General features: G+C 48.3%; 1 protein-coding gene across 1 annotated transcript; it reads left to right on the top strand.

Moving 5' to 3' along the window:
• Positions 1 to 1991: 1991 nt before the first annotated feature.
• Positions 1992 to 22850, top strand: RRM1 (ribonucleotide reductase catalytic subunit M1). The gene is made up of 17 exons (XM_019530503.1): positions 1992 to 2169; positions 3112 to 3212; positions 3968 to 4027; positions 5588 to 5627; positions 6458 to 6620; positions 7599 to 7740; positions 8374 to 8457; positions 9166 to 9327; positions 9763 to 9842; positions 10349 to 10550; positions 11655 to 11804; positions 12811 to 13032; positions 13638 to 13714; positions 18562 to 18697; positions 19320 to 19415; positions 20136 to 20324; positions 21733 to 22850. The coding sequence occupies exons 1-17, from the start codon at positions 2004 to 2006 to the stop codon at positions 21919 to 21921; spliced, it is 2259 nt and encodes a 752-aa protein (XP_019386048.1). The 5' UTR covers positions 1992 to 2003; the 3' UTR covers positions 21922 to 22850.
• Positions 22851 to 23082: the final 232 nt, after the last annotated feature.

The following is a 23082-nucleotide window of genomic DNA, read 5'->3' as shown; positions in this document are numbered from 1 at the left end:
GGTTGCTGTAGACAAGCTGATAATAGTTTCATAGTTATAGTTTCATAATTTGCTGTTAGAAGTTTGCCCCTTGGCTTTGCCTTGCTTAGCCTCCATGGAACTGGGTGGAAAGCAGCATAAGGGGCACCTTATAAGCTACAGTGGTGTTGTGCCTGATTTGGGTTAGCTTGTTGTGGTGCCACCTTACCCTGCCTTTTGCCTGTCTGCCACATCTAACTATTTATCTCTAAAGCAGTGATTCTCAACCAGGATGCTAGGCCGTGGTACCCTGGGGTGCCTTGAGATCCTTACAGGGGTGCCACTCAGGGTTAGCATGGTTCAATGTGCAACTATGACTCCCAAAATCAACCGAGAGATTTAAAGCAGGAATCCATAGTGTGAAAAACATCCCGCTCTGTTGTGGGCTTGCTGAGCTCTTTGCAACAGGCGAATTGCCCTTATTATTTGTCTGTAGTCAAAAAAGACAAAGGAAAACGAAGAGCTGCCATTTTCTGAGGGGTGACTCAAGTCTGAAAAAGTTGAAGGCCAACTGTTCTAATGGAAATAGGGGTCTGGAAAATGCCATCCTGAGGGTACCAGTGACAGATGTCACCTGGTTAAGGCAGCCACCCTGTCCTTTCTTTCTTTTGTAGCCCCATCCTTCCACATGTTTGCATTTTGGCTTGTTCTCCTCCATAGGTACAAAGTCTGAGACAGAGACATCTGTGTTTGTCTGCTATAAATTCCTTCTAGTGGGTCCCTCAGATGTGGCTCGAAGTTACTGCATTTCTGGTGCTAAAAAGCAGAAAAACAAGTTCCCTGCCACTCTATTTCGAATGTCTTATTTCCATTTGTTAAAATGGTGTAACAAGTGCATTAATCTTTACAAATCTGTTACTCAAACTCCTGCCACATTTGCCTCCATGACTATGTGGAAGAGAAGCCTTTGAATTTTGTTATTAAAAGGCACACACTTTTTTCTTCCCCTGAACTGAACCACCCTTGTATTAAGATATCTGCTCTGTTCTGAGTAGTTTATGACACTGAAAAGACACTGACCTGATTCGGCAAAGTGCTCTGCCCTGTACCTGTGAGATCTGTGGGACCATGCGAGCTCACCCACATGGAACAAATTGCAGAATGAGGAGACCCCAGATCAGAATCTTTTTGGGTCTTAGAGGCCTTGTCTTTATGTGCATCTGTAAAACACCAATCATAGTAGCAGTGCGGGGATAATGTTCTTCAGCTCAGTTGAACAAAGAGCTTTGCAAAGAGGATGGGGTCTTATTGACTCCTTTGTACAGCCAAGGAAACAGATGTGTGCCAAGCTGAGCTGACTTGATTGCAGTCGTACATCAACTTGTTGGCAAAGCTGGGAATAGGGAGTCGAAGTCTCCTGACTTCTGGCCTGGTGTCCATATGACTGTTAATACCGAGATTAATTTTCTGTGACTTTTTTATTCCGAGGTAGCTCTGAAGTTCCTTGTCCTGAACCATGATCCCGTTAGGTTGTGTTCTGGACAAATTACAGTAGAAGAATACTCGTGCCTCAAAGAACTTGCAGTCTAATGCAGGGCTTGAAAATGCCAGCCTGTCCTACCCAGGGCAAGTGAGCATTTCAGACCTGCAGAGGACAATTCCTGCACTAGATCACACTCATATTTGACCTGATTCTGTGTCCTGTCTCGTAAGAACAGACAAAGTGCCATACTGGGTCAGACCACAGGGTTCACCTAGCTCACTATCCTGTGCCTCACTGTGGCTGAGAGTGGATGCTAAGGGAAAGGGTATTTAGGCTGATTCTTTCCAGACTGATCTCTCCACTGCCTCTTCCCCCTTCAGATCCCAGCATTCAGAGAAAGGGTTGCAGCTTTAAATATTGTACTTAATACCCCCTGTCTAGGATGCTGATCTTGAATAGTATCTACCACCAGCTGTCTTGGAAGAAAACACAATTTTGTAAAGATGATTTTGTTTCTGTTGTTAACATTCCAGATTTCTCTTTTCCCCAGGCTCAGATCACCATGAAAGTGATCCAAGGTCTTTACAGCGGTGTCACCACAGTAGAGCTGGATACACTGGCTGCAGAGACGGCTGCGACCCTGACTACCAAACACCCCGACTATGCCATCCTGGCAGCAAGGATCGCAGTCTCCAACTTGCACAAAGAAACCAAGAAAGTGTTTAGTGGTGAGTGCATGTTCGAGGGTGCTTGGAAACAGCCTGTGCTCTCTGTTCATGAGGAGGGAGTCAGACATGGGCTGGGAGTATAAATATGGCAAACCAACCCTTAAAGTGGTTTGGGCCTGGGATGGCCAGACTTCCTCCCCTTCTAGCCACAAAACCAAGATCGTGATGCATCAGAGCCACAGGACACAGCTTCTGAGATGCGCGTGTCCTAGAGTCAGGACCACTTGTCTTGTTAGCAGGGTTGCTTTGAAAAGATTATATTCAAGCATTCCTGAGTTAAAATCAGAATGCCTTCACTTTCTTTGGCTTTTCCCCCCACTTTCAAAAATAAATAATGGAGAGAAGAAAATACATTTGAATCATTTATATTACTTGTAGACTGGCGCTCTCTGGTAATGGCTGAGATAAGCAGGGAGCTATCTAACTACTACTGGATACTTTGTTTGTCTAGAGTTTCTTTATTAAAAGTAAATTATTTTGGGACCAGCAGGTTCTGAATAACTGGATAGTCTTGCCACTAGACAGAGGACCATAACCAGATCGATGTCTGTTAGATGGTATGCATGCGTGTATGGAGGGGGTAGGAGATTGCTAAATAGAACCATAGAAAATCCATGAGGATTGGAAGGGACCTCAGGAGGTCACATGTAGTGCAGCCCCCCCTGCTCAAAGCGGGATCAGCTCCAACTACATCATCCAGCCAAGGCTTTGTCTACCCAGGTCTTCAAAACCTCCAAGGATGGAGGCTCCACCACCTCTCTGGGTAACCTGTTCTAGTGCTTCACCACTCTCCCAGTGAGAAGATTTTTTCCTAATATCTACCCTAATTTTCCTGCTGTAACTTGAGACCATTATTCCTTGTATATTAAATACCTGTAATTAGTTGTAGACTGTACATATTTTTGGCTTTATTTTGATCCTCTGTTTGTATTTCCGTTGCAGATGTGATGGACGATCTATACAACTATATAAACCCTCACAATGGCAAGCACTCCCCAATGATCTCCAAGGAAACGCTAGATATAGTCTTGGCCAACAAAGATGTATGTTGCACTTCATTGAATTTAAAGATCTGAAGAATCAGTGAACTAATTCAGAAGGCTTAAAACAAAGTAAACTGGGTTGATTTCTGGAACAAAAATCCCTTTATGCTGATAGAAATTAGCACACATGATGACTGCTGTATTTTGAAGGGTTTATAGGGGAGGCCACTTTAGAGTTGCCCTTGAAGGATGCTTCCAGTGTTGCTATAAGCAGGATATCTGTTGTGGCTTTGGTTTGGCTCTTATCACTCTGGGATTGGGGCCTGTGGGATCTACAATTAGTTGGACAAAAAATGGCTTTTTAACTTAATAAAATAAGATTCCATGTTTTCATACAACGAACTTTCAAAGAAAGAGATGGCATTTGGTCTGTCTTCTGGCACAGCTCTAACCAACTCCATGAAATCAGAATTAGGGTGCAGTTCCCTCACCCCCTGCATTTCCTACTATCCAGTTGAGATCTAACTGGATTGTAGGTGTATGGATGAGATGGGCCAGAAGGTAGTAGTTTGTCTTTAGAGAACTGTTATTAATGCCTGGCAGAAGAAATTGAGATTTTATGCTAAGAATGACTTCTCTAAATTTTTTTTCTGCCTGCTGCCTATATCTGTTCAGTCATGAGGCCTGAAGCAGGAAAACCAGGGGCACTGAACAATGAGAGCACTGTGGTGTCGTTAATGTGAGACTGCAGGCATGATGAGTGGTACAGATCTCCTGAGTAAATGATTAATCTGTCTCCAAACTCTCTTCCCCAGCGCCTGAACTCTGCTATCATCTACGACAGAGATTTCTCCTACAACTACTTTGGCTTTAAGGTAAAGAGCAGGTTTCTTGCAAGAGTGAACCTAAGTTGTTGTTTGTTTTGGAGCCACATAACCACTGAAGAGTAAGACCCTGCAGAACCATCACTTCACCAACACTGGGATAGATGAGACAGTGGGACCATGGTAGAGACAATGTCCTGTATAAGGCAGTGGCCAACATGAATGATTTGTGCCCTTTTCCTGGTTGTGCTTTACAGTCTCAATGCAGTCAATATGGTGCCCCTCAGTCCTTTGAGTATATGATTAGTTAGTGTGGGGACAGAAGGGTTTGACAGCAGAACCATTTCAGGAGGGAGCAAGCCATCTGCCATAGTACACCCAAGAGTGTGATTGCTATCCTGTGCTGTGGGCAGCTGTCAAATGGAGTTCTGGGCAGTAACTCAGCTTTCCAGCATTTCTTTGTGTGTGCTGCCCTCTGTCCTGCTTCTGTCCCACAGTGCTGCACTTGCATGTGAATTAACCACTTCTGTTTGCGTTAACTGGGGATTGGGAGCACGAGACAGGTCCAGCATAACCTGAAGCTACTGTGAGGGAATGTGGGGGAAGAGGGTTTAGTGGGGAATATGTAACCGAGCAGCAGGCTGACGATAATTGCACCCCTGAGCATCTATTTGTGATGACTCCAGAGCCTGCTTGCCAAATGGCTTCTCTCCTATAACAGGAAAAATGCAGTTGTTCTTCATGATGAAATTAAATTCTCTTGGCTGGGGTGACTGTAGTTGATCCCAACTTGGGACTGCAGCCCCTTTGGCTCCTGGCTGCCACAGGTAGTAAGACGTGGTCAGTAGGATCGTGGCAGCAGATGGCTGTGTACAGCTTTGCACATGTTAATGCTCAGAAAATAACCAAAACCCCAATAGATCAGGTCTTAGCATTCTCTACTGCTCAACACAGCCTCCTCTGCCTGCCTTATCACTCACCGGTGCCTTTTTCCATGCTGCTGCTGGGAGGATCCCACCCCAACTCTGCCTTGTCTTCAGCTTTTTTAACAAGTACCTCTCTAAAACACTTCTAAGAGTGGCCCAATTTTATATTATTTCCAGCTTATGAACTTGCCTTTTTCTCCCTTTCCTAATTATACAATTAACATGATTTGTGCCACCATTGCATTGTACATGTTCAGACAGTGCCCAGCACTTGGCCAACTGCTAACATTCCTGTAATGAATATAATGACAGTATTGGGAAAATCACTTGGAGGGGTGGAGTGGAGAACCAAGTACTCTTTTCCCCCTAGCAAAACTGTGAGCTGAAAGTAGGCAATAAAGCTCACTGTTCAGTCACTCCTTTACATGCATTCAGCTGGGGATACTCCTCTAGGCAGGCATCTGCTGACTCGCACTTAAAGTACCTCCTATGCTTGGGTTTTGAATTGGGTAAAAGATGGAAGAGCAGAGTAGGCGCTAGCAGGTGTTGAAGTCTGGGGGTAGGAAGGCTGAGCTGCAGGTGTTTGCTTGGTCCCAGAACTATGAGTATTAGTCAGGTTTTTAAATGGGGACCTGAACTATTGGTTACTGAAGGGTTTTTCTCTTTTTTTTTCTTTTTTATAAAGACTCTCGAGCGCTCCTATCTGCTGAAAATCAATTCAAAAGGTAAGAACCCACTGTGGTTCCAATCTCCCCTCTGTGGAGAGCGGGATCAGAGCAGGTGGTGAACAGTGGGGTCAGGCTACGTTCTTGCTGCTTGCTGAATACTCAGCTGTATGTTGGCTTTTAAAGGTGGCACCCAGACAGCACCCTTATAGTTACCTTGTCAGCATTATAAAGGTTTGCCCTTCCCTCCTTGCTTTGCCCATGCACATATCTTTCCTGAGTACCTGTTGGTAAAATCAGGTAGAATCTCTTTTTTCATAACTGTAATGATACTTGCAACTGTACTAAGAATGCAGCACTGTTACCAGCCGCTAAAACCACTTGAGTTTGGCTTATTTTGTTTTAAGTAATGTCCATGGGGTGTCAGTGAGGGACACGTCACTGATGCAGCATTTGGGCCCCATTGCCATGCCATGCTTGAGATCTTAGGGTACACAAGGATCTGTTCTAGTGGGCTGATAGCGACTCACCACTTGATATGTGGGAAATTTTTTAATTGACATGGCTACTGCACCATCTTATGCTGCAAATTCCTGTGGCATCAAAGTAGTGAGAAGTTTATTATATGTAGAATCTAGAATAGTGCCTAGCCTTGGAGTCTGGACACGTCTAATATAGATTACAAAAAACTTTTAAACATACAGCTAGTGATCCAGCTTGCCAAGAACTTTTTCCAACTACTCAGTTGGTCTAATAAGATATCATATCTACTCAAAGGAACCTTGCCTTGGTAGTGTAAGTCACTTACTCCTTTGGCATAACCCATGCATGTCCAGGTGGCTTTAAATGACACCCTGTTATATCTCTTTTTCTCCCCTTCTACTTTCTAGTCGCAGAGCGTCCCCAGCACATGCTGATGAGGGTCTCTGTGGGCATCCACAAAAATGACATTGATGCTTCAATTGAAACATACAATCTCTTGTCTGAAAAGTGGTTTACCCATGCCTCTCCCACTTTATTCAATGCGGGCACCAACCGGCCTCAGCTCTCCAGGTACCTCCAACTTGCCTTATACTAGGGATGTCAAATACCATTAGCCCTTTGAGCTGGATCTGGACTGGCCTCTGAGTGAGCAGTGACAGCAGCAAAGCGAGCAGCATCAAGGAGTCACAGAGGTTAACACAGCTATTGCTCACCCTTCTGCCAACATGTGATCCCAGTGATGCTTTGTATAGCAGAATTGAGCAGCAGGCCCTGTGTCCAAATTTCTGGCCCCTTTTGGAGCTGTGTGGGCCAAATGATAGGGCTCTGCAGGCCATATCCGTGGCCCATGGGCTCTCTCTTTGACTTCCCTGTCTTATAAAGTATTCTGAAGAATGAGAAATGTGTGTGCAGGGAAGCATGTTCTGCTCAAGTGAGGTTCTGTCATCGCTTTTAATATGGGCAGCTGCATTTCGGCAGTGCGTAATTAATATGTAACTTGTGCAGTAAAGAATTTTTCAAAGCACGCTGTCTAGTCTAATTGGGTTCCAAATGTAGCCTTTTAAAAAGGCTAGCTGCTATCAAAGCCTAAGGCCAATAGATGTGTTTTTGCAATTCATTCCCTTAATTCCAGAGCTGTGGTTTATGCACCTCTATTTTTGCAATGTATGAGAACCTGAAAATGAAACTGACCTGAAACAAAAATGAAATTCATTCTGGCTCTTAGCTATCCATTGTCCAAGCTATGACGCTAAAGTGACAAACACACGTGATGAGAAATAGGTGTGATTTAAAAAATGTCTTATTTTAATAATCCAAGTCATGAGGAGTGCAGGTAAAAAAAATCAGCTTTACTTTAAGAAAAAAAATAGTTACCCTATTGGAAGTGTGTAACTTCCCTAAAGTGTGGGCTTTGTTTTACTATGCAAGTTGCATAGTGTTCTTTGCCTCACTTACCCTGTCATTGAAATATTAAAGATTGCAAAGCATCTGTCTGCTGCATAGGGCCTTATTTAGTCTGTGTTTTAATCTTCTGGTGTCTCCATTCAGCTGCTTTCTGCTGTGCATGAAGGATGACAGTATTGAGGGAATCTATGACACCTTGAAGCATTGCGCGCTGATTTCCAAGTCTGCAGGGGGAATTGGCCTGGCAGTGAGCTGCATCCGTGCCACTGGCAGCTACATTGCGGGGGTAAGTGTGCAGCTGGCATATCCTGCCAAAGTCAGCCTTCCTATCCTGGGGAATTTCTGTACTTAAACTAAATCGCCAAATCCAGGGCAAAGCAGCACAGGAATTAAAGGGTCTAACCCAGTCACTTGCCTCCTCTTTATGTTATGAAGCCAGACGGTCACCTTTCCCCTGGTTTTCGTTGCAAACAGATATGCTTTCAAAAAGAAAGGCTAGAGGATTCTCTAGTATGTGATCTGATGATTCTGGTGTCTTCCTTCCCAAATTAATGGCTCAGAGTAGATGCTTCAGGATTCAGAAATGGAGACTTCCCCATGTTAGGCTGCCCTTTCTTATGCTGTGTTTCCATGTTTCATTTTATTAGGAAACAAGTTTTTACCCATTTGAACCTGTGCAATAGGATCTCCTGAAAGAGACTTGATAATTCTGCACAGTGCTTTGATGGCAAACCTCTAGTGCAGCACAAGCAAAATGTGGATTATAATAAGTAGAATGCTAACTAGAGCCCTTGTTATCTGACAGCCATTGGTAATTGCATTTTGTACATAAAACATGAAAAACTGGCCAAAGGAAAGCTGGCTGCAGTACCTCTTTTGCTGGCTTCCAGAGTCTGATGACTGTCCCATGTCTTTGCAGACCAATGGGAATTCCAATGGGCTGGTCCCGATGCTGAGAGTCTACAACAACACTGCCCGCTATGTGGATCAAGGTGGTAACAAGGTATGTTGCTTTCCCATAAGGGAGCAAGCCGAGGAGGGAAACCAGAACTTGGATCTGAATAAACCAGCTGTGGTTGGTTAAAGATGGACTATTAGCATGCATGAACTGGAGGGATGATCATAGGCGACGTGTGCTAAAAAGTAGTATCCTGTTCCCCTCTCATGAGTACTTTTCTTTCCTCCTTTCATCACAAACTCCATGGTGCTAATCTTAGAAAAAAGGGCTGGCAGGACCCTGAGGAAGTCGCATCTAGTCCAGCCCCTTGCTCAGGACAGAATCATCCATGTCTAAACTACCCCAGACAAGCTTTCGACTAACCTACTCTTAGAAACTTCAGGAACAAAATAAATATGTTTTTACTGTCTTTCAAAAGGATGCAATCTTTTGGTCTTACAGGGATACTTATTTTATAGCAGCCTCTCCCTCTGGTTTTTTGGTAGCCCCTTGAATCTGTTACCTCAATTTCAAAGCCAAGTTGTTGGCTCCAGACAGCTTGGTCCCTGGAATGGAAAACAAGTGACCCTCCATGCTGTACCAATTTGGGATTACAAGGAGAGATGCTCCTTCACATCGTTGTGTCCCAAGTGGTGCCTGGTCTAATAGTGCACAGTTGGTACTTGTGTTACACAAGCAGTGCAGCCGTTGATGGCATTCCCCTGTACTTACCTGCCCTTTCTGTTCTGACCTTGGCTGTGTTGTGTCTGACAGAGACCTGGGGCTTTTGCCATTTACCTGGAGCCGTGGCACTTGGATATCTTTGAGTTTCTGGATTTGAAGAAGAACACCGGGAAGGAGGAGCAGCGAGCTAGGGACCTCTTCTTTGCCCTCTGGATTCCTGATCTCTTCATGAAACGGGTTGAGACCAACCAGGTAAGGGCTGGGTTGGTGCAACATGGTCTGTTAATGAAATGATAACAATATTCCAGGATAAACGGATTGAACCTGTTGAACTCCTCAAGTAAACCAATCCCCTCAGTGTGGCATGCACATGTCCAATGCAAGTTGCATTTGGAGGAGTCAGCAGTCATTCAGGACTGAATGTTCAGCTTTTATATTAATGTAAGATGAGGTCTAAATTCACATGAATAATTTCTTACTAAATATTTCTTATTTGCCATAACCCTTTTCTCCTCTCAACTGATAGTGCCATATTTTCCAGGGTGAAAAAAACAGTCTGTTCACCCTTCTATATCCCCTGCTGGGGCAGGGAGCACCTAGGGGAGATAAGTCAGCTAATGTGGGGTATTTCTTTTGGTGGAGATGACAAGCCCCGGTGGGGGGTGGTGTTTTTTCTCTTCTCCACAGGATTGGTCTCTGATGTGTCCCAACGAGTGCCCTGGCTTGGACGAGGTCTGGGGAGAGGAGTTTGAGAAACTGTATGAGAGGTATGCAGGGTGGGCAGATCTGTGGGCACTGGTGGTCCTTATACCTCCCCCTTATCAAGTTACCATTGCTGCCTGGTAATTGGGGGCCAAACCTCAGAAACCCAGTCCCATGTCATATCACTTATAGTCTGATCACTTTCCAGACATCAGTGCAGATAGAAAGAGGAGATGTCTGCTCGTTTGCCCCAGCTTGTAAAATTCTGTGTGAGTGCTGATCTCAGCTTACTGTACACAAGCAGATAGACGTCTCAGTGGTTTCATACTTGTCTGTGGACCGCTAGGCCAGATGTTACATTAAGGATGTACTGAACAGCTTCCTGCCTCCAGCAGGGCGGGGGTGGGCCCAGTATCCTAATACTGAACAGCCTGACTCTCCTCTTCAAATTTGGCTTGGATTGCAAGCAGGAGAGATCTGACCATCATGCAAACATTTGACTAGGTTAGGGTAAGAAGCTAAGCCAGGGGACATGAGCATGTAGCAAGGTGCGCTTTACTTTGTATTGCAGCTATGAGAAGGAGAACCGCGTGCGCAGGGTGGTGAAAGCCCAGCAGCTCTGGTATGCCATCATTGAGTCCCAGACTGAGACCGGTACCCCTTATATGCTGTACAAGGACTCTTGTAACCGGAAGAGCAACCAGCAGAACCTGGGCACCATCAAGTGCAGCAACCTGTGCACGGAAATAGTGGAGTACACCAGCAAAGATGAGGTGGGTGGGGCCTGGGGCTCATTGGAGATGCTCTGTAGGAAGCTGTGCTTGTGCCTGGCATGGATGTTCAGAACGTAGATCTGCCCCTGAGCCAGGTGAGGCTGGGCATCATGGGTTCTGTGAGGCTGGGCATCATATAGCCAGGGCACTTCAGGGCAGGTGGCTAAGGTACTTTCACGGCATGTTGACTTTGGGAAGCTTTGCTTATCTTCTCCATTCAAGAGTCTGGTGCAAACCCCTGCCAGCTCAGTGGGGAAATGCCCTGCTTTGTTTGCACCTACCTATGAGGGGTCTCTGTAAGGAAGGGTAGGGCTCACATCAGCATTTCGGTCATTTCTATGTGTCCTGTTTGCTTTAAAGTCAACAGGCAGTGATTATCAACACCCGAGTCCTAGAGAAAAAAACATGGGGCTGAAGCAGGCTGTGTTATAACCAAAAGTTTTTTCTGTGCTATAGGCGTCCTGCTTTGCACCCTGCTGGAACAGGGTCCCACAGAGGGAAGGGGAGGAGAGAAGTAATGAGCAGGTTTTGGCTATTGATAGTGGAACATGATGCCCTGGGGTGTGTAATTAGTCGCAGGGGGATCCTGTTTGGTAATATCTAGCTCTAGAAAGCATGAGCCTCTTCTGTCCAAGCTATGGAGGATGCCTTTGGTAGCTCATTCATAAGTCTGCATGTGTGTACTGCGGCCTCTAGGGAAGACAAGCGTGGGCTAGAAAAGGGGATAATATGGACAAACGAGGCAGGAAAGGCAGACCATATAACTGTTCCAGCAGTAATGGGGTCAGGTTTTCTTTGAGCCCTGCTGAAGTCAGGTCTCAGTCAGAGTCACACACCTGCTTTTGATCCCTGTTGGAGACTAGAAGTGTCAGGGCTGTGCTTCATCCAGGGCATTCTCCATCCCTGGATACCTTTGTCCTCACATGACACAACCTAGATTAGCTTGGATGAGACGAACATGCTCTCATCCTTGTGGCCTGCACAGTCCTGCACGTTTTACCTCTGTGTCCCATCTCCTTAGGGCAGTGAGCATGCTCCGAGAGCTGAGCTGCCTGCATATTTTGTTCTTGCCAGCACTGGCTATTTCTATCCTTGCTGTTCCAGGTTGCAGTTTGTAACTTGGCCTCCATAGCCCTGAACATGTATGTCACCCCGGAGCACACCTATGACTTCAAGAAGCTGGCCGAGGTCACTAAAGTCATTGTCCGGAACTTGAACAAAATCATCGACCTCAACTACTACCCTGTGCCGGAGGTATGTGGGGAGCACTGGGAGGCCAGGGGGGCTGACGAGGTGTGTTGGGAGTCTGGGAGCAAAGAAGCTGCTGAGTTAAGTTGTCTAGGGTAAGGCTGAAGCAGAATTCCTCCAACCACGAGTACTATAAAACTAGGTGGAGGTTTGAATCTGACTGTTGGTTTCTGCAGACACAATCATCAACAAAACCCCCGTGTGTACCGTCCTCCAGCAGGCCTGTGGCCTGACTCAGTAGTAGACTTACATAACGTCCTGGACCTTTGTCAGTCTGAGCTCTGAAGGGATCTTTGAAGCAGGTTTTGGTGGCGGTTGCTGTAGAGTCCTGTTTTGTGCGTGTGACATTCAGCAGGGCAGAGAGCAAGGCAGGCACAGACCAGTCAGACTGTTGGAAAGGCCTGAAGGAATTGGACTTAGAAATGAAGCCTTTGGTGTTGTGATTTGCTTTTTTGCTGAAGCTCTTTCTTTCAGCATCATAGAAGAGTTCAGGGAAGTGGGAGGTAGAGATGGGTGTAGCTTAGCAGAGAGGAATGAGGATGGCGGGGAGATGGTGGAGAACCTGTGGCCCTGCCTCCTCAAGGGGTGAGGTTGAAGGAGGTTGTGTCCAAGGGGCAGAATTTGAAGGCAAAAGGCCAAAGCTTTCAAAGAGAATGGTGATTTTGAGTGCCTGTCTTCAGACTCCTTCAGAAGGGCCTGACTTAGAGGAAGTGCTGAGCACCTGCCTTTTCAAAACCTGCACCTTTGAGATGAATGCAAAGCATTTTTGCAAAATCACCTGCTGCTTTTGAAAACCTTGGCCCTTGAGCTTGCCTTTGAGGCCCTCTGTAAGAGCAGGTGACAGGAAGCAAAGGGGAGGAGGATTAAAAGAAGAGCTGCTGTGCCTGGTTGGACCAGTGAGGAAGGTGAAGGTGGGGAACTGCATGTCATGAGGCTGGGGTGCCGGTGTTCTCAGGGTCCCCTTTGCTCCAGTGACCGATTTCCCTTTCCTTCCCACACCAATGCCACACAGGCCGAGCGCTCCAATATGCGCCACCGCCCCATCGGCATCGGTGTACAAGGCCTGGCAGACGCCTTCATTCTGATGAGATACCCCTTTGAGAGTCCTGAGGCCCAGCTCCTGAACCAGCAGATTTTTGAGACTATTTACTACGGCGCTTTGGAGGCCAGCTGCGAGCTCGCCAAAGAGCAAGGGCCGTATGAGACGTATGAGGGCTGTCCCGTCAGCAAAGGAGTAAGTACCAGGGCCAGGTACCTGCCCTCCAGAGCAGCATGGGTGTCAGGGCCCTGACAGTGACTGCCTGTGGTCTGGGAGCAGCGAAAACAAGCTAACCTACTAGCTTCACAAAGTTTGCTGGTTTCTTCCAGCAATCTGGCTCTTTTTACAGCTCTGCTGTTGCCAAACATAAACAGGACTGAGTTCAAGGGCAGATGGCATGAGTTCAAGGTTGCCTATGGCTGTTTCTGGCTGGGCATGGGTCGCTTCGTGGCAGTGGTCAGATATTTTTATCTACTTGCTTGATAGCTCTGGGGCTGGGTGTTTGGACTGGGAGGCAAGGGGTGCAAGATCTTAAAGTTAAGGTGTTTTTATGTAAGCCGTGCTGGGCCCTCTGAGCCTGTATGTCAGAAGTCCATGCCCAGTGTCCCTCATTTGAGAGTGGGTGTACTGGCCTTCAGATAGCTCAGTGTTTCATCAGTTGCCTGCGGGTGAGCAGCAGTGAAGCAAAAGCATCACTTTGTGTTTACTTGTTTGCACTGAGGCCTCCAAAGGGCAAAGGAAAGGCTGCTTTTACCCTAAATAACCCTTAGTCTAAATGGGGTCATGTCTCTGTTCTTCAGATCCTACAGTACGACATGTGGAACGTCATCCCTACCGACCTGTGGGACTGGAAGTCCCTGAAGGAGAAGATTGCCAAGTGAGTCAAGTGCCCCCATCCCCGGGGGACATTGCTCTGTTGGTTGACGCTCCACTTGAGGTCAGACTGACCACCAGCTTTGGGGTCAGGAAGGAATTTTACCCCATGGTCAGATTAGTATGGACTGAGGGGGCGGTTTGCCTTCCTCTGTAGTGTGGTCCATGGCCCCGTACCTGGGATCTTGAGCAAATATTAATGAAGCAGGACATTGGCTGCTGTCATTCCCCAGCTTCACCTGTGGCAGGTTCAGGTGCTGTGTCAAGGTTGACAGTAATTTGATGAAAAGGTTAGTTTATGGTTTGTCTGGAATGGTTTGGACAGGACTGATCTTGCTTCAGGTAGGGGGAGTGACTGGATGGCCTCCAGAGGTCCCCTCCAGCCCCACTTCTCTATGATTCTACATCTGATAGTGCCAGTGTGCCCCCCCTTTAGGAAAATGGCTGTATAAAAATTTAGCCAACTTAAGAGATCTGTGCTTAATGACTCATTTTTGCTGTCTTTTACTCTTGCTTGCCATGCAGAGTCAGAAGCAGCAAAGTGACCTGGATGTTGATGCTGGGTCACCAGCTGAATTGTTCAGGTTTCAGTCACTTACATTTCTGGATACATGGTAACACACCCAGCGGAAGTTGCCTAGGCTGAGTGCAGGAGTGGAGACAGGGTTCACTGGGCTGATTATTCAGAAAGAACAGCAGCCGTCAACTCCCTGCAGGGTTTTTCCAGAGAGGATGGAGCTGGACTGTTCTCAGTGGTGGCAGATGAACAAGGAGCAATGGGCTCTAGCTGCAGCAGGGGAGGTTTAGGTTGGATATTAGAAAAAACTTTCTCACAAGGAGGGTGGTGAAGCACTGGAACAGGCTCCCCAGAGAGGTGGTGGCATCTCCATCCTTGGAGGTGTTTAAGACCTGGGTAGACAAAGCCTTGGCTGGGATGATGTAGTTGGGGCTGGTTCTGCTTTGAGCAGAGGGTTGAACTAGATGTGATCTCCTGAGCTCCCTTCCAACCCTTATTCGCCACGATTTTAACAGCTAAGCTGTGAGCATTGTGAGTAGCAATGTCATAGAGAAGCAGTGTGATGCTTTCTGTTTTTTTTTAAATGCCATTAGAAGGGGTTTAATATCTAGGTTTGTCCTCAGTGAATCTTTCCACTTAGTACTTCATTGCACTAGGCACTTACTGGTTGTCAGAGGGCTACATATTTTTGGACAGTGTCTGTCCTAGTTATCCCGGAGCCAGTGAACAATGGGAATAATTTTCCTTGTGCACCGACAATGAGGAAGGATGAGGGAGAATCCTTGCCCTCCATAGAAGCTGACCTCCTGAAGGAACACCTTGACAGGCTGCAGACCTTCAAGTCAGCTGGCCCTGATGGTTTACACCCAAGGGTTCTCAAGGAGCTGGCAAGCATAGATTCATAGATGTTAGTGTTGGAAGGGACCTCAGTAGATCATCGAGTCCGACCCCCTGCATAGGCAGGAAAGAGTGCTGGGTTTAGATGACCCCAGCCAGATGCCTATCTAACCTCCTCTTGAAGACCCCCAGGCTAGGGGAGAGCACCACCTCCCTTGGGAGCCCATTTCAGATTTTGGCCACTCTAACTGTAAAAGAGGTTCCTCCTAATGTCCAGTCTAAACCTACTCTCTGCTAGGTTATGGCCATTATTTCTTGTGACCTCCAGGAGCGCCTTAGTGAGCAGAACCTCACCAATTTCCTTCTGCACCCCCATGATGAATTTATAGGCAGTCACAAGGTTGCCTCTCAACCTTCTCTCATGGAGGCTGAAGAGGTCCAGGTGCCCTAGTCTCTCCTTGTAGGGCTTGGCCTGCAAGCCCTTAACCATATGAGTGGCCCTTCTCTGGACCCTCTCCAGGTTATCCATGTCCCTCTTGAAGTGTGGTGCCCAAAACTGGATGCAGTACTCCAACTGCGGTCTGACCAGCGCCCAATAGAGGGGAAGTATCACCTCCCTGGTTCTGTTCATGAGGCATCTGCTGATGCACGATCAAGTGCCGTTAGCTTTGCCGATGACTTCGTCACACTGACGACTTATGTTCATCTTGGCGTTCACTAGGACTCCAAGATCCCTTTCTGCTTCCGTGCTACCAAGCAGGTCATTTCCTAGGCGATAGGTGTGCTAGACATTTTTCCTCCCTAGGTGCAGCACTTCACATTTCTCCTTGTTAAATAGCATCCTATTGTTTTCTGCCCATTTGTCCAACCTGTCTAAGTCTGCCTGTAGTTGTTCTCTGCCCTCCGGTGTGTCCACTTCTCCCCACAGTTTTGTGTCATCTGCAAACTTGGACAGAGTACACTTCATTCCCTCGTCCAAGTCACTGATGAAGACATTGAAGAGCATCAGTCCAAGGACTGAGCCCTGCGGGAACCCACTGCCCACACCCTTCCAGGTCGACACCGACCCATCCACCACCGCTCTCTGGGTATGACCTTCTAGCCAATTCGCTACCCACTGGACTGTGTAGTCATCCAAGTCCCAGCCTCTTAACTTGTTCACCATTATGGGGTGGGATACCGTATCGAAGGCCTTCCTGAAGTCTAAGGAAACGATGTCAACCCCTACTCCTGCGTCCAGGTGTTTTGTAACCTGGTCATAAAAAGAGACTAGATTAGTCAGGCATGATCTACCTGCTATGAACCTGTTCTGGTTTCCCCTCAGCATAATTTTTCCTGCTGGGCTCTCACATATATGAGCCTTAATAATCTTTTCAAAGACTTTACCAAGGATAGAGGTGAGACTGACTGGCTTATAGTTGCCTGGATCCTCCTTCCTCCCCTTCTTGAAAATAGGGACCACACTGGCGCTTTTCCAGTCCTCCGGGAACTGGCCTGTGCGCCACGAGCACTCAAATATTCTTGCCAGCGGCTGTGCAATGACATCAGCCAGTGCCTTGAGTACCCTCGGATGAAGCTCATCAGGGCCTGCCGACTTAAACACATCCAGTCTTTCCAAGTGACTCTGCAACATCGCAGGGTCAATGCTTGGTAGTCTGGCACCCTGCTGTTGCCTCTCTCCAATCCCAGGGTGAGACTTGTCTTGCCCCTTTTTTTAGGATCATAGCTCAGTTCCTGGCACGGATCTTTGAGAGCTCCTGGTCCTCTGGTGAAGTGCCCGAAGATTGGAAGAAGGCCAATGTGGTGCCTATCTTCAAGAAAGGGAGGAAAGTGGATCTGGAAAACTATAAGCCCATCAGCCTGACCTCTATCCCGGGGAAGATCTTAGAAAAGATTGTCAAAGAGGTCATTCTTAACAGACTAGCTGATGGGAATATCCTGATACCTAGCATGGGTTTGTTGCAGGTAGGTCTTGCTTGACCAATCTCAGTTCCTTTTACAGCCAGGTGACTTATCACCTGGACAAGGGGGAAGAGATTGATGTCATATATCTTGACTTCAAAAAAGCCTTCGATCTGGTATCCCATGATTACCTCTTGGCTAAATGCGTTGTTAACCTCACCACGGTCCGCTGGCTGGGGAATTGGCTCTGTGGCAGGACCCAGAGGGTCGTGGGTGATGGAAGCCAATTGTCTTGGTGCACAGTCACCAGTGGGGTCCCTCTAGGCTCTGTCCTAGGGCCTATACTATTTAACATCTTCATCAGTGATGTGGACATTGGTGTCAGAAGCTGACTGGCTAAGTTCACCAGTGTTATCAAACTCTGGGGTAAAGTGTCCACACCTGAGGACAGGAGGGTGATCCAGGCAGATCTGGACAGGCTCATGAAATGGGTGGATGAGAACGTGATGGTGTTTAACACCAAAAAATACAAGGATCTCCACCTTGGGAGGAAAAACCTGCAGCATGCTTATAGGCTTGGCAGTGCTATGCTGGTTAGCACTAGAGATGAAAGGGACTTGGTGGTCATGATTGACCACAAGATGAACACGAGCCTTCAGTGTGATGCTGTGGCTAGTAAAGCGAGCAAAAACCTGGCCTGCATCCATAGACGCTTCTCAAGTGAATCCTGGGACGTCATTCTCCTGTTGTACTTGGCCTTGATGCGGCTGCAGCTGGAGTACTGTGTCCAGTTTTGGGCTTCACAATTCAGGGATGTGGATAAGCTTGAGAGGGTGCAGAGAAGAGCCATGCGCATGATCAGAGGTCAGGAAAACAGACTTTATGATTAGAGGCTGAGAGCCATGGGGCTCTTCAGCCTAGAAAAGTGCAGGCTCAGGGGTGTTCTGGTGGCCGCCTATAAGTTTATTGGGGTGCTCATCAGGATCTGGGGGAACATTTGGTCACCAGAGCGCCCCAAGGGATGACAAGATCGAATGGTCACAAACTCCGCCGCAACCGATTCAGGCTGGACATAAGGAAGAACTTCTTTACTGTCTGAGCCCCCAAGGTTTGGAATGGACTGCCGCTGGAGGCAGTTCAAGCACCCACTTTGAACTCCTTCAGGACACATTTGGATGCTTATCTTGCTGGGATCCTATGACCCTAGCTGACTTCCTGCCCATGGGGCAGGGGGCTGGACTCAGTGATCCTCTGGGGTCCCTTCCAGCCCAAATGTCTATGAATCTATGAAGCCATCTTTTCATGCAGTGCATGACTCTAAATACATGATGTTATGCCATCTCTGGAGAGAGCACTTCTGTGTCTGTTGAGCTCTTTTCTGTCTAGGCAATATGAGATGTTTCGGGTCAGGCAGTTGGGGACTCAGGGAGGTGAGACTTCAGCATGACTCGGTGGCGGTTTAAAAGACTCCCTGCAGCTCCTGATTTTGAGCCCTCAGTGCCCCTTTCCAAAGGGAATGTCTCTCTCTGATCCTGGTGACTGTCTCTGGTATGGCTAGGCTCTGACCCTTGACTGTTCTTCCCTGTCTTTGTCAGGTACGGTGTTAGGAACAGCTTGCTCCTTTCTCCAATGCCAACTGCTTCCACGGCTCAGATTTTGGGCAATAATGAATCCATCGAGCCCTATACCAGTAACATCTACACACGCCGAGTCCTCTCAGGAGAGTTTCAGGTGAGGAGGCTGGGATGGGGGTGGTAAATGATTTGGTGTTTGGTCAAAAGGACTGGTGGTTTTGCATTGTGGTATTAAAGGTATTATATATCCTCTTGCCCTGCAAAATGGAAGATACATGGCCAAGAAGTGTCTGTACAGAGCTGTAGCTGGGAACTTGTGCCTGTCCTGGACTAGGCTGAATTTGTAGTAATTACAAGTACAAGGAGTGCCAGTTCTGTGGGAGAAGACTAATCAGTATCACTGTGGGGTTGATGGTTAAATAGAGTACGAAGGAAGAACACCCCAGTTTGGGGGGCAGTTTAGTGGCTGCAGGGCTGGTATGAAGAATGGAAGTGCCATGAGTGAGGTTCCCTTCTGTGCAGAGTTGATCAAAACATACCAAAGGGTGATGTGATCAGCATACACGTGTCATGGTGAAGAGGTGGGACAGGGACCAAGCAAGGAGCGGGATAGGCTAGTTCCATGGCATGTTAAGGTACCATCACTGTCTGGAGCCAGGGACTGCATGGGTGGGTCTGTCTCTTGCATGGGGGGGGTGCCTGCTGTTTGGGAGAGTGGGCAAAATGAAGGCCTAGTCCTGCCCTTCCATTTAAGTCTTGTGGCCTGGACTCTCTTGCAGATTGTGAATCCACACTTGCTAAAAGACCTGACAGAGAGGGGCCTCTGGAACGAGGAGATGAAAAACCAAATCATTGCTCACAACGGCTCCATTCAGGTAGGCCAGAGGACTTGAGTTGTGTGAGCAGCAAGGCAGGCATCTCCCAGCAGCCTGTGCATAAACTGGGGGAGGACAGCATGACCATCCTTGGCCCTGGGGTGCATTTCTCAGCTTCTCTGCAGAAGGAAGAGCTGCAGTGAGGAACATGCAAGGATTCTGGCCTCTGCCAGCTGGTGTGTTTTGTGAACGTGTATAATGGAGACTTCTATCAGACACGTTTCCACCAGTACAAATAAGAGGGGTGGGAGGTAGAAGGTGACGTTCCTCTTCTGTGCAGTGCCAGAGCATGCTTGGGGCTCTGTTGATCTCAGAGTATGTAGGGGGAAACCTGTGCCCCGAGCGGCTATAAAGCAAGAGCCTGCTCCTCTGGTGGAGGGAACTGCAGGGCCTGAGTGTTGTTGGAAATGTCTTTCTATGTACATAACCTGCTTTTATAGAGTACGGTTGACGGAAATCTTCCCATTTTGCCCTGAGCTTGGCTGATCTTGCCTAGCCCACCCTCCTTATTTTCACTGGTTCAGGGGTTCTTGCCTTTGAGACCTGGCTAAATAGTGCCTTCTCTCAAAAGTTGCTCAGAAAGGGAACAATCTGGTTTCAGCTGGTAAGGGAGCCTTTTGTTAAGGGTTACCTAGGCTAGTGTTGGTTGTGACTGGTTCTAGCGAGGGTACCTTGGTGTTACAGGGGCTGTAGCCTGCTAAACATTTCTGTCCCTTTCAGAATATCCCAGAGATCCCTGTGGACTTGAAGCAGCTCTATAAAACTGTGTGGGAAATCTCCCAGAAAACCATTCTTAAGATGGCAGCCGACCGCGGAGCATTCATCGACCAGAGCCAGTCCCTCAACATCCACATTGCGGAGCCCAACTACGGCAAGCTCACCAGCATGCACTTCTATGGCTGGAAGCAGGTATGTGGAGCACACTGCCAGCTGCCAACCCATGCGTTTTGCTAGGTTAGTGCAGGGATCGCCTAGTTTTTTTGGATTTAGAGAGACCAGGTGTCTCTTACCCCTTCCTCCTCCTTTACAGATTCTCTCTGCTTCTGAAGGGAGAAGCTGGGTGTGTTTCTAGCATTGTTCCCTTCTGTGGATCCTCTCCAGTCCTGAGGGGTGGGTGCAGAGTGTTGGGCCCCCAGGGATGAGGGTAGGTGCAGTGCTGGGCCCCCATGGACCAGAACAGTTACCTGGTGTAGCGGAAGTGCTCTGCAGCCAGAATTTGGTTCCATCCTGTTTAGAGGTGCACTGATATATTAGTTGCGTATCGGACTGGCACCGATAGAAGGAGAATTATTATTGGCAATCGGTGTTTTTTGGTGTCGCCATTAATGTCACCGATTTAAATGCCATGTGCATGCGCGCAGCTGCAGCATGCATGTGGTCAAGAATGCAGCCTGGCAGCTTGGAAAGCAGCGTCCAGCCGGTACGTCTATTGGAGGGAAGGCGGAGGGGTGCAGATTGAGGCCCCCACGATGAGTGGGGGGATTTGGGCAAGGGCAGGTGCTGCCCAGCCAGGGTGGTGACTGCGACCTCGGTGGGGCACGGAGTGGAGCTGTAAGTAGCTTGTCTGATGGGGTGAGGAGGGAGCTATACAGAACCCTGAAGAAAGTATGGGCAGCATGTGCCTTGCTAGATTTGTGCGCAGGGCAAGGGGGCTGCGCTGGCCTCTTTCTGACCACGTACAGAGGTGGGGAGCTGCTGGGCCAGGGCTGCGCTTGGGGCAGGTGGGAGTGGGGTGGGTGGCTGCAGTGCTGGGAGTGGTGGCTCTAGGAAATTTTGGGGTGCCTGTAGCTCACTCCGTAGCCACCTCTCCCAGCGCCACCGCTGCCTGCCCTGCCCCGGCCCAGCCCCCCTGCTGGGAACAGGCCAGCACAGCCCCGGGCCCTGAGCTTACAGTGCATAGCCCACCCTTGCCCCGCACACACATCTGGGGTGTACATGCCCCCTTGCCTCCCCTGGTGGTCTGCGCAACAGTGGGGCACTGTCCCCCCCTTCACGGCCCCCCATGCCCCCTGGATGAGCTGCCCATGGCTCAGCCCTGCGCCCCATCCTGGGGTTGCATTCACTGCCTTGGCTGGGTAGTGCCTACCCCTGCCTCACTGCAGGGGCCTCAGTCTACCCCCACTCCCCTTCCCCCCATGGGCTTACCAGCCAGACGCTGCTCTCCAAGCTGCCAGGCTGCATATCGGATCGGTCGATATGGCTGGTTGATAATCGTCCATTGGTATCAGCCAAAAACATTTTTATCAGTGCACCCCTCATCCTGATGTCTTGGGCCACAGCAGGTTTTAAAGGTCCAGCTCACACATTTGCTTTGCAGGGCCTGAAGACCGGCATGTACTACTTGAGAACGAAGCCGGCTGCCAACCCTATCCAGTTCACCCTCAACAAGGAGAAGCTCAAAGAGAAAGAGAAGACCTCCAGGGAAGAAGAGGAGAAGGAGAGGAACAAAGCTGCCATGGTGTGCTCACTGGAGAACCGAGACGAGTGCATGATGTGCGGCTCCTAAAAGGCCAGCCCTGTGGGGCCAGCAAGTTGCTCCCTTTGGCTTACTTTCTCCTAGGATAGATAGGTCTAGCTTTACTCTGAGGTGGAGCATCTTGCTGAAGCTGTGGCCGGAGGTGTCAGGGAGGAGTGTGCTGTTGCTTTCCTCTGCCTGCAGGGTACTTATGAAGTTTGTCTATTGGTTTTGCAGCTGGGTATCCCAGATACCGAGTGCTCTTACATGGGCTCGCCTTTTCCGCTTTAGCTAGGATTGTCCACAGCAGACAGAAAACTGCCTACTCCCTTCTAGGTCAATGCTGTGGACTTTAGACAGTTGTTCTGGTTTGCCTGGAGTTCTTATTACTGTGCTTTTGGTAGGGGAACAGATCCTGATGGGTGAATTTCCTTTGCATACTGTAAAGCGACAGCGAGGGAAATAGCCCAGCTTGGATGTATTCCCTGCCTGGTGCTCTCTCTGCCTTGGTGAAAGGGTTATTCTGTCAGGCTGTGGAAGGATGGAGGAGGGAGACAGGGTGCAGACTGGTGAGGTGGATGAGCTGCCTGCAGACTTCACCAGCCCCTTTCAGCCTGACAGAGCTCTGCACTTGCAGAGGTCACCCCCCAACCCCACCAGGAAACAGCAAAGCTGTGACTTTGTGTCTGGGTCTGTATCCAGAGCCAGCTTTACTGGACTGTTTCCTTGAAACTGGCTTATGCATTCTGGACTCTCAAACCTTTCTGGCCCACGCCTTCCATCTGCTTCGAGAGCTGAACCCGTCTACCTAGGACAGCGGCTCTATCTTTTGTGAACCCTTTTTACCTTCTTGTATCCTGAACTCCTCTTGCTGATATAGCTGGACTCCCAGTTCTCAACTATTTATTGACTCCATGTATCACACACACAATTAACCCTTTCAACCAGCCAATGACAATAAAGTCTAGAGTGTAAATGGATGGTGCCCAATGTCTGCAACATCTAATGGATAAAATACACTGTTGGGAAGGCAAAAGAATGATCTGTCTGGTCCCTCTTCACATGGTGGTGGCATGGCAGGATGTGGCTCTGGACATTTCCTATGGTGCCTGGGAGATGCACATGAAGCACAGGACTGGGCTTTGGTCTCAAAGAGCCAGTTCTGCAGCCCTGAAGGGGGATGCCTTGTGCAGCCATGTCCGGCAGTGGAGC

This window comes from Crocodylus porosus, unplaced genomic scaffold, assembly GCF_001723895.1.
Source record: "Crocodylus porosus isolate Cpor-Errol unplaced genomic scaffold, CroPor_comp1, whole genome shotgun sequence".
NCBI classification, from domain to species: Eukaryota; Metazoa; Chordata; order Crocodylia; family Crocodylidae; genus Crocodylus; species Crocodylus porosus.
The sequence above is the reverse complement of the archived record's forward strand: the minus strand, read 5'-3'. Positions and strand labels throughout refer to the sequence as shown.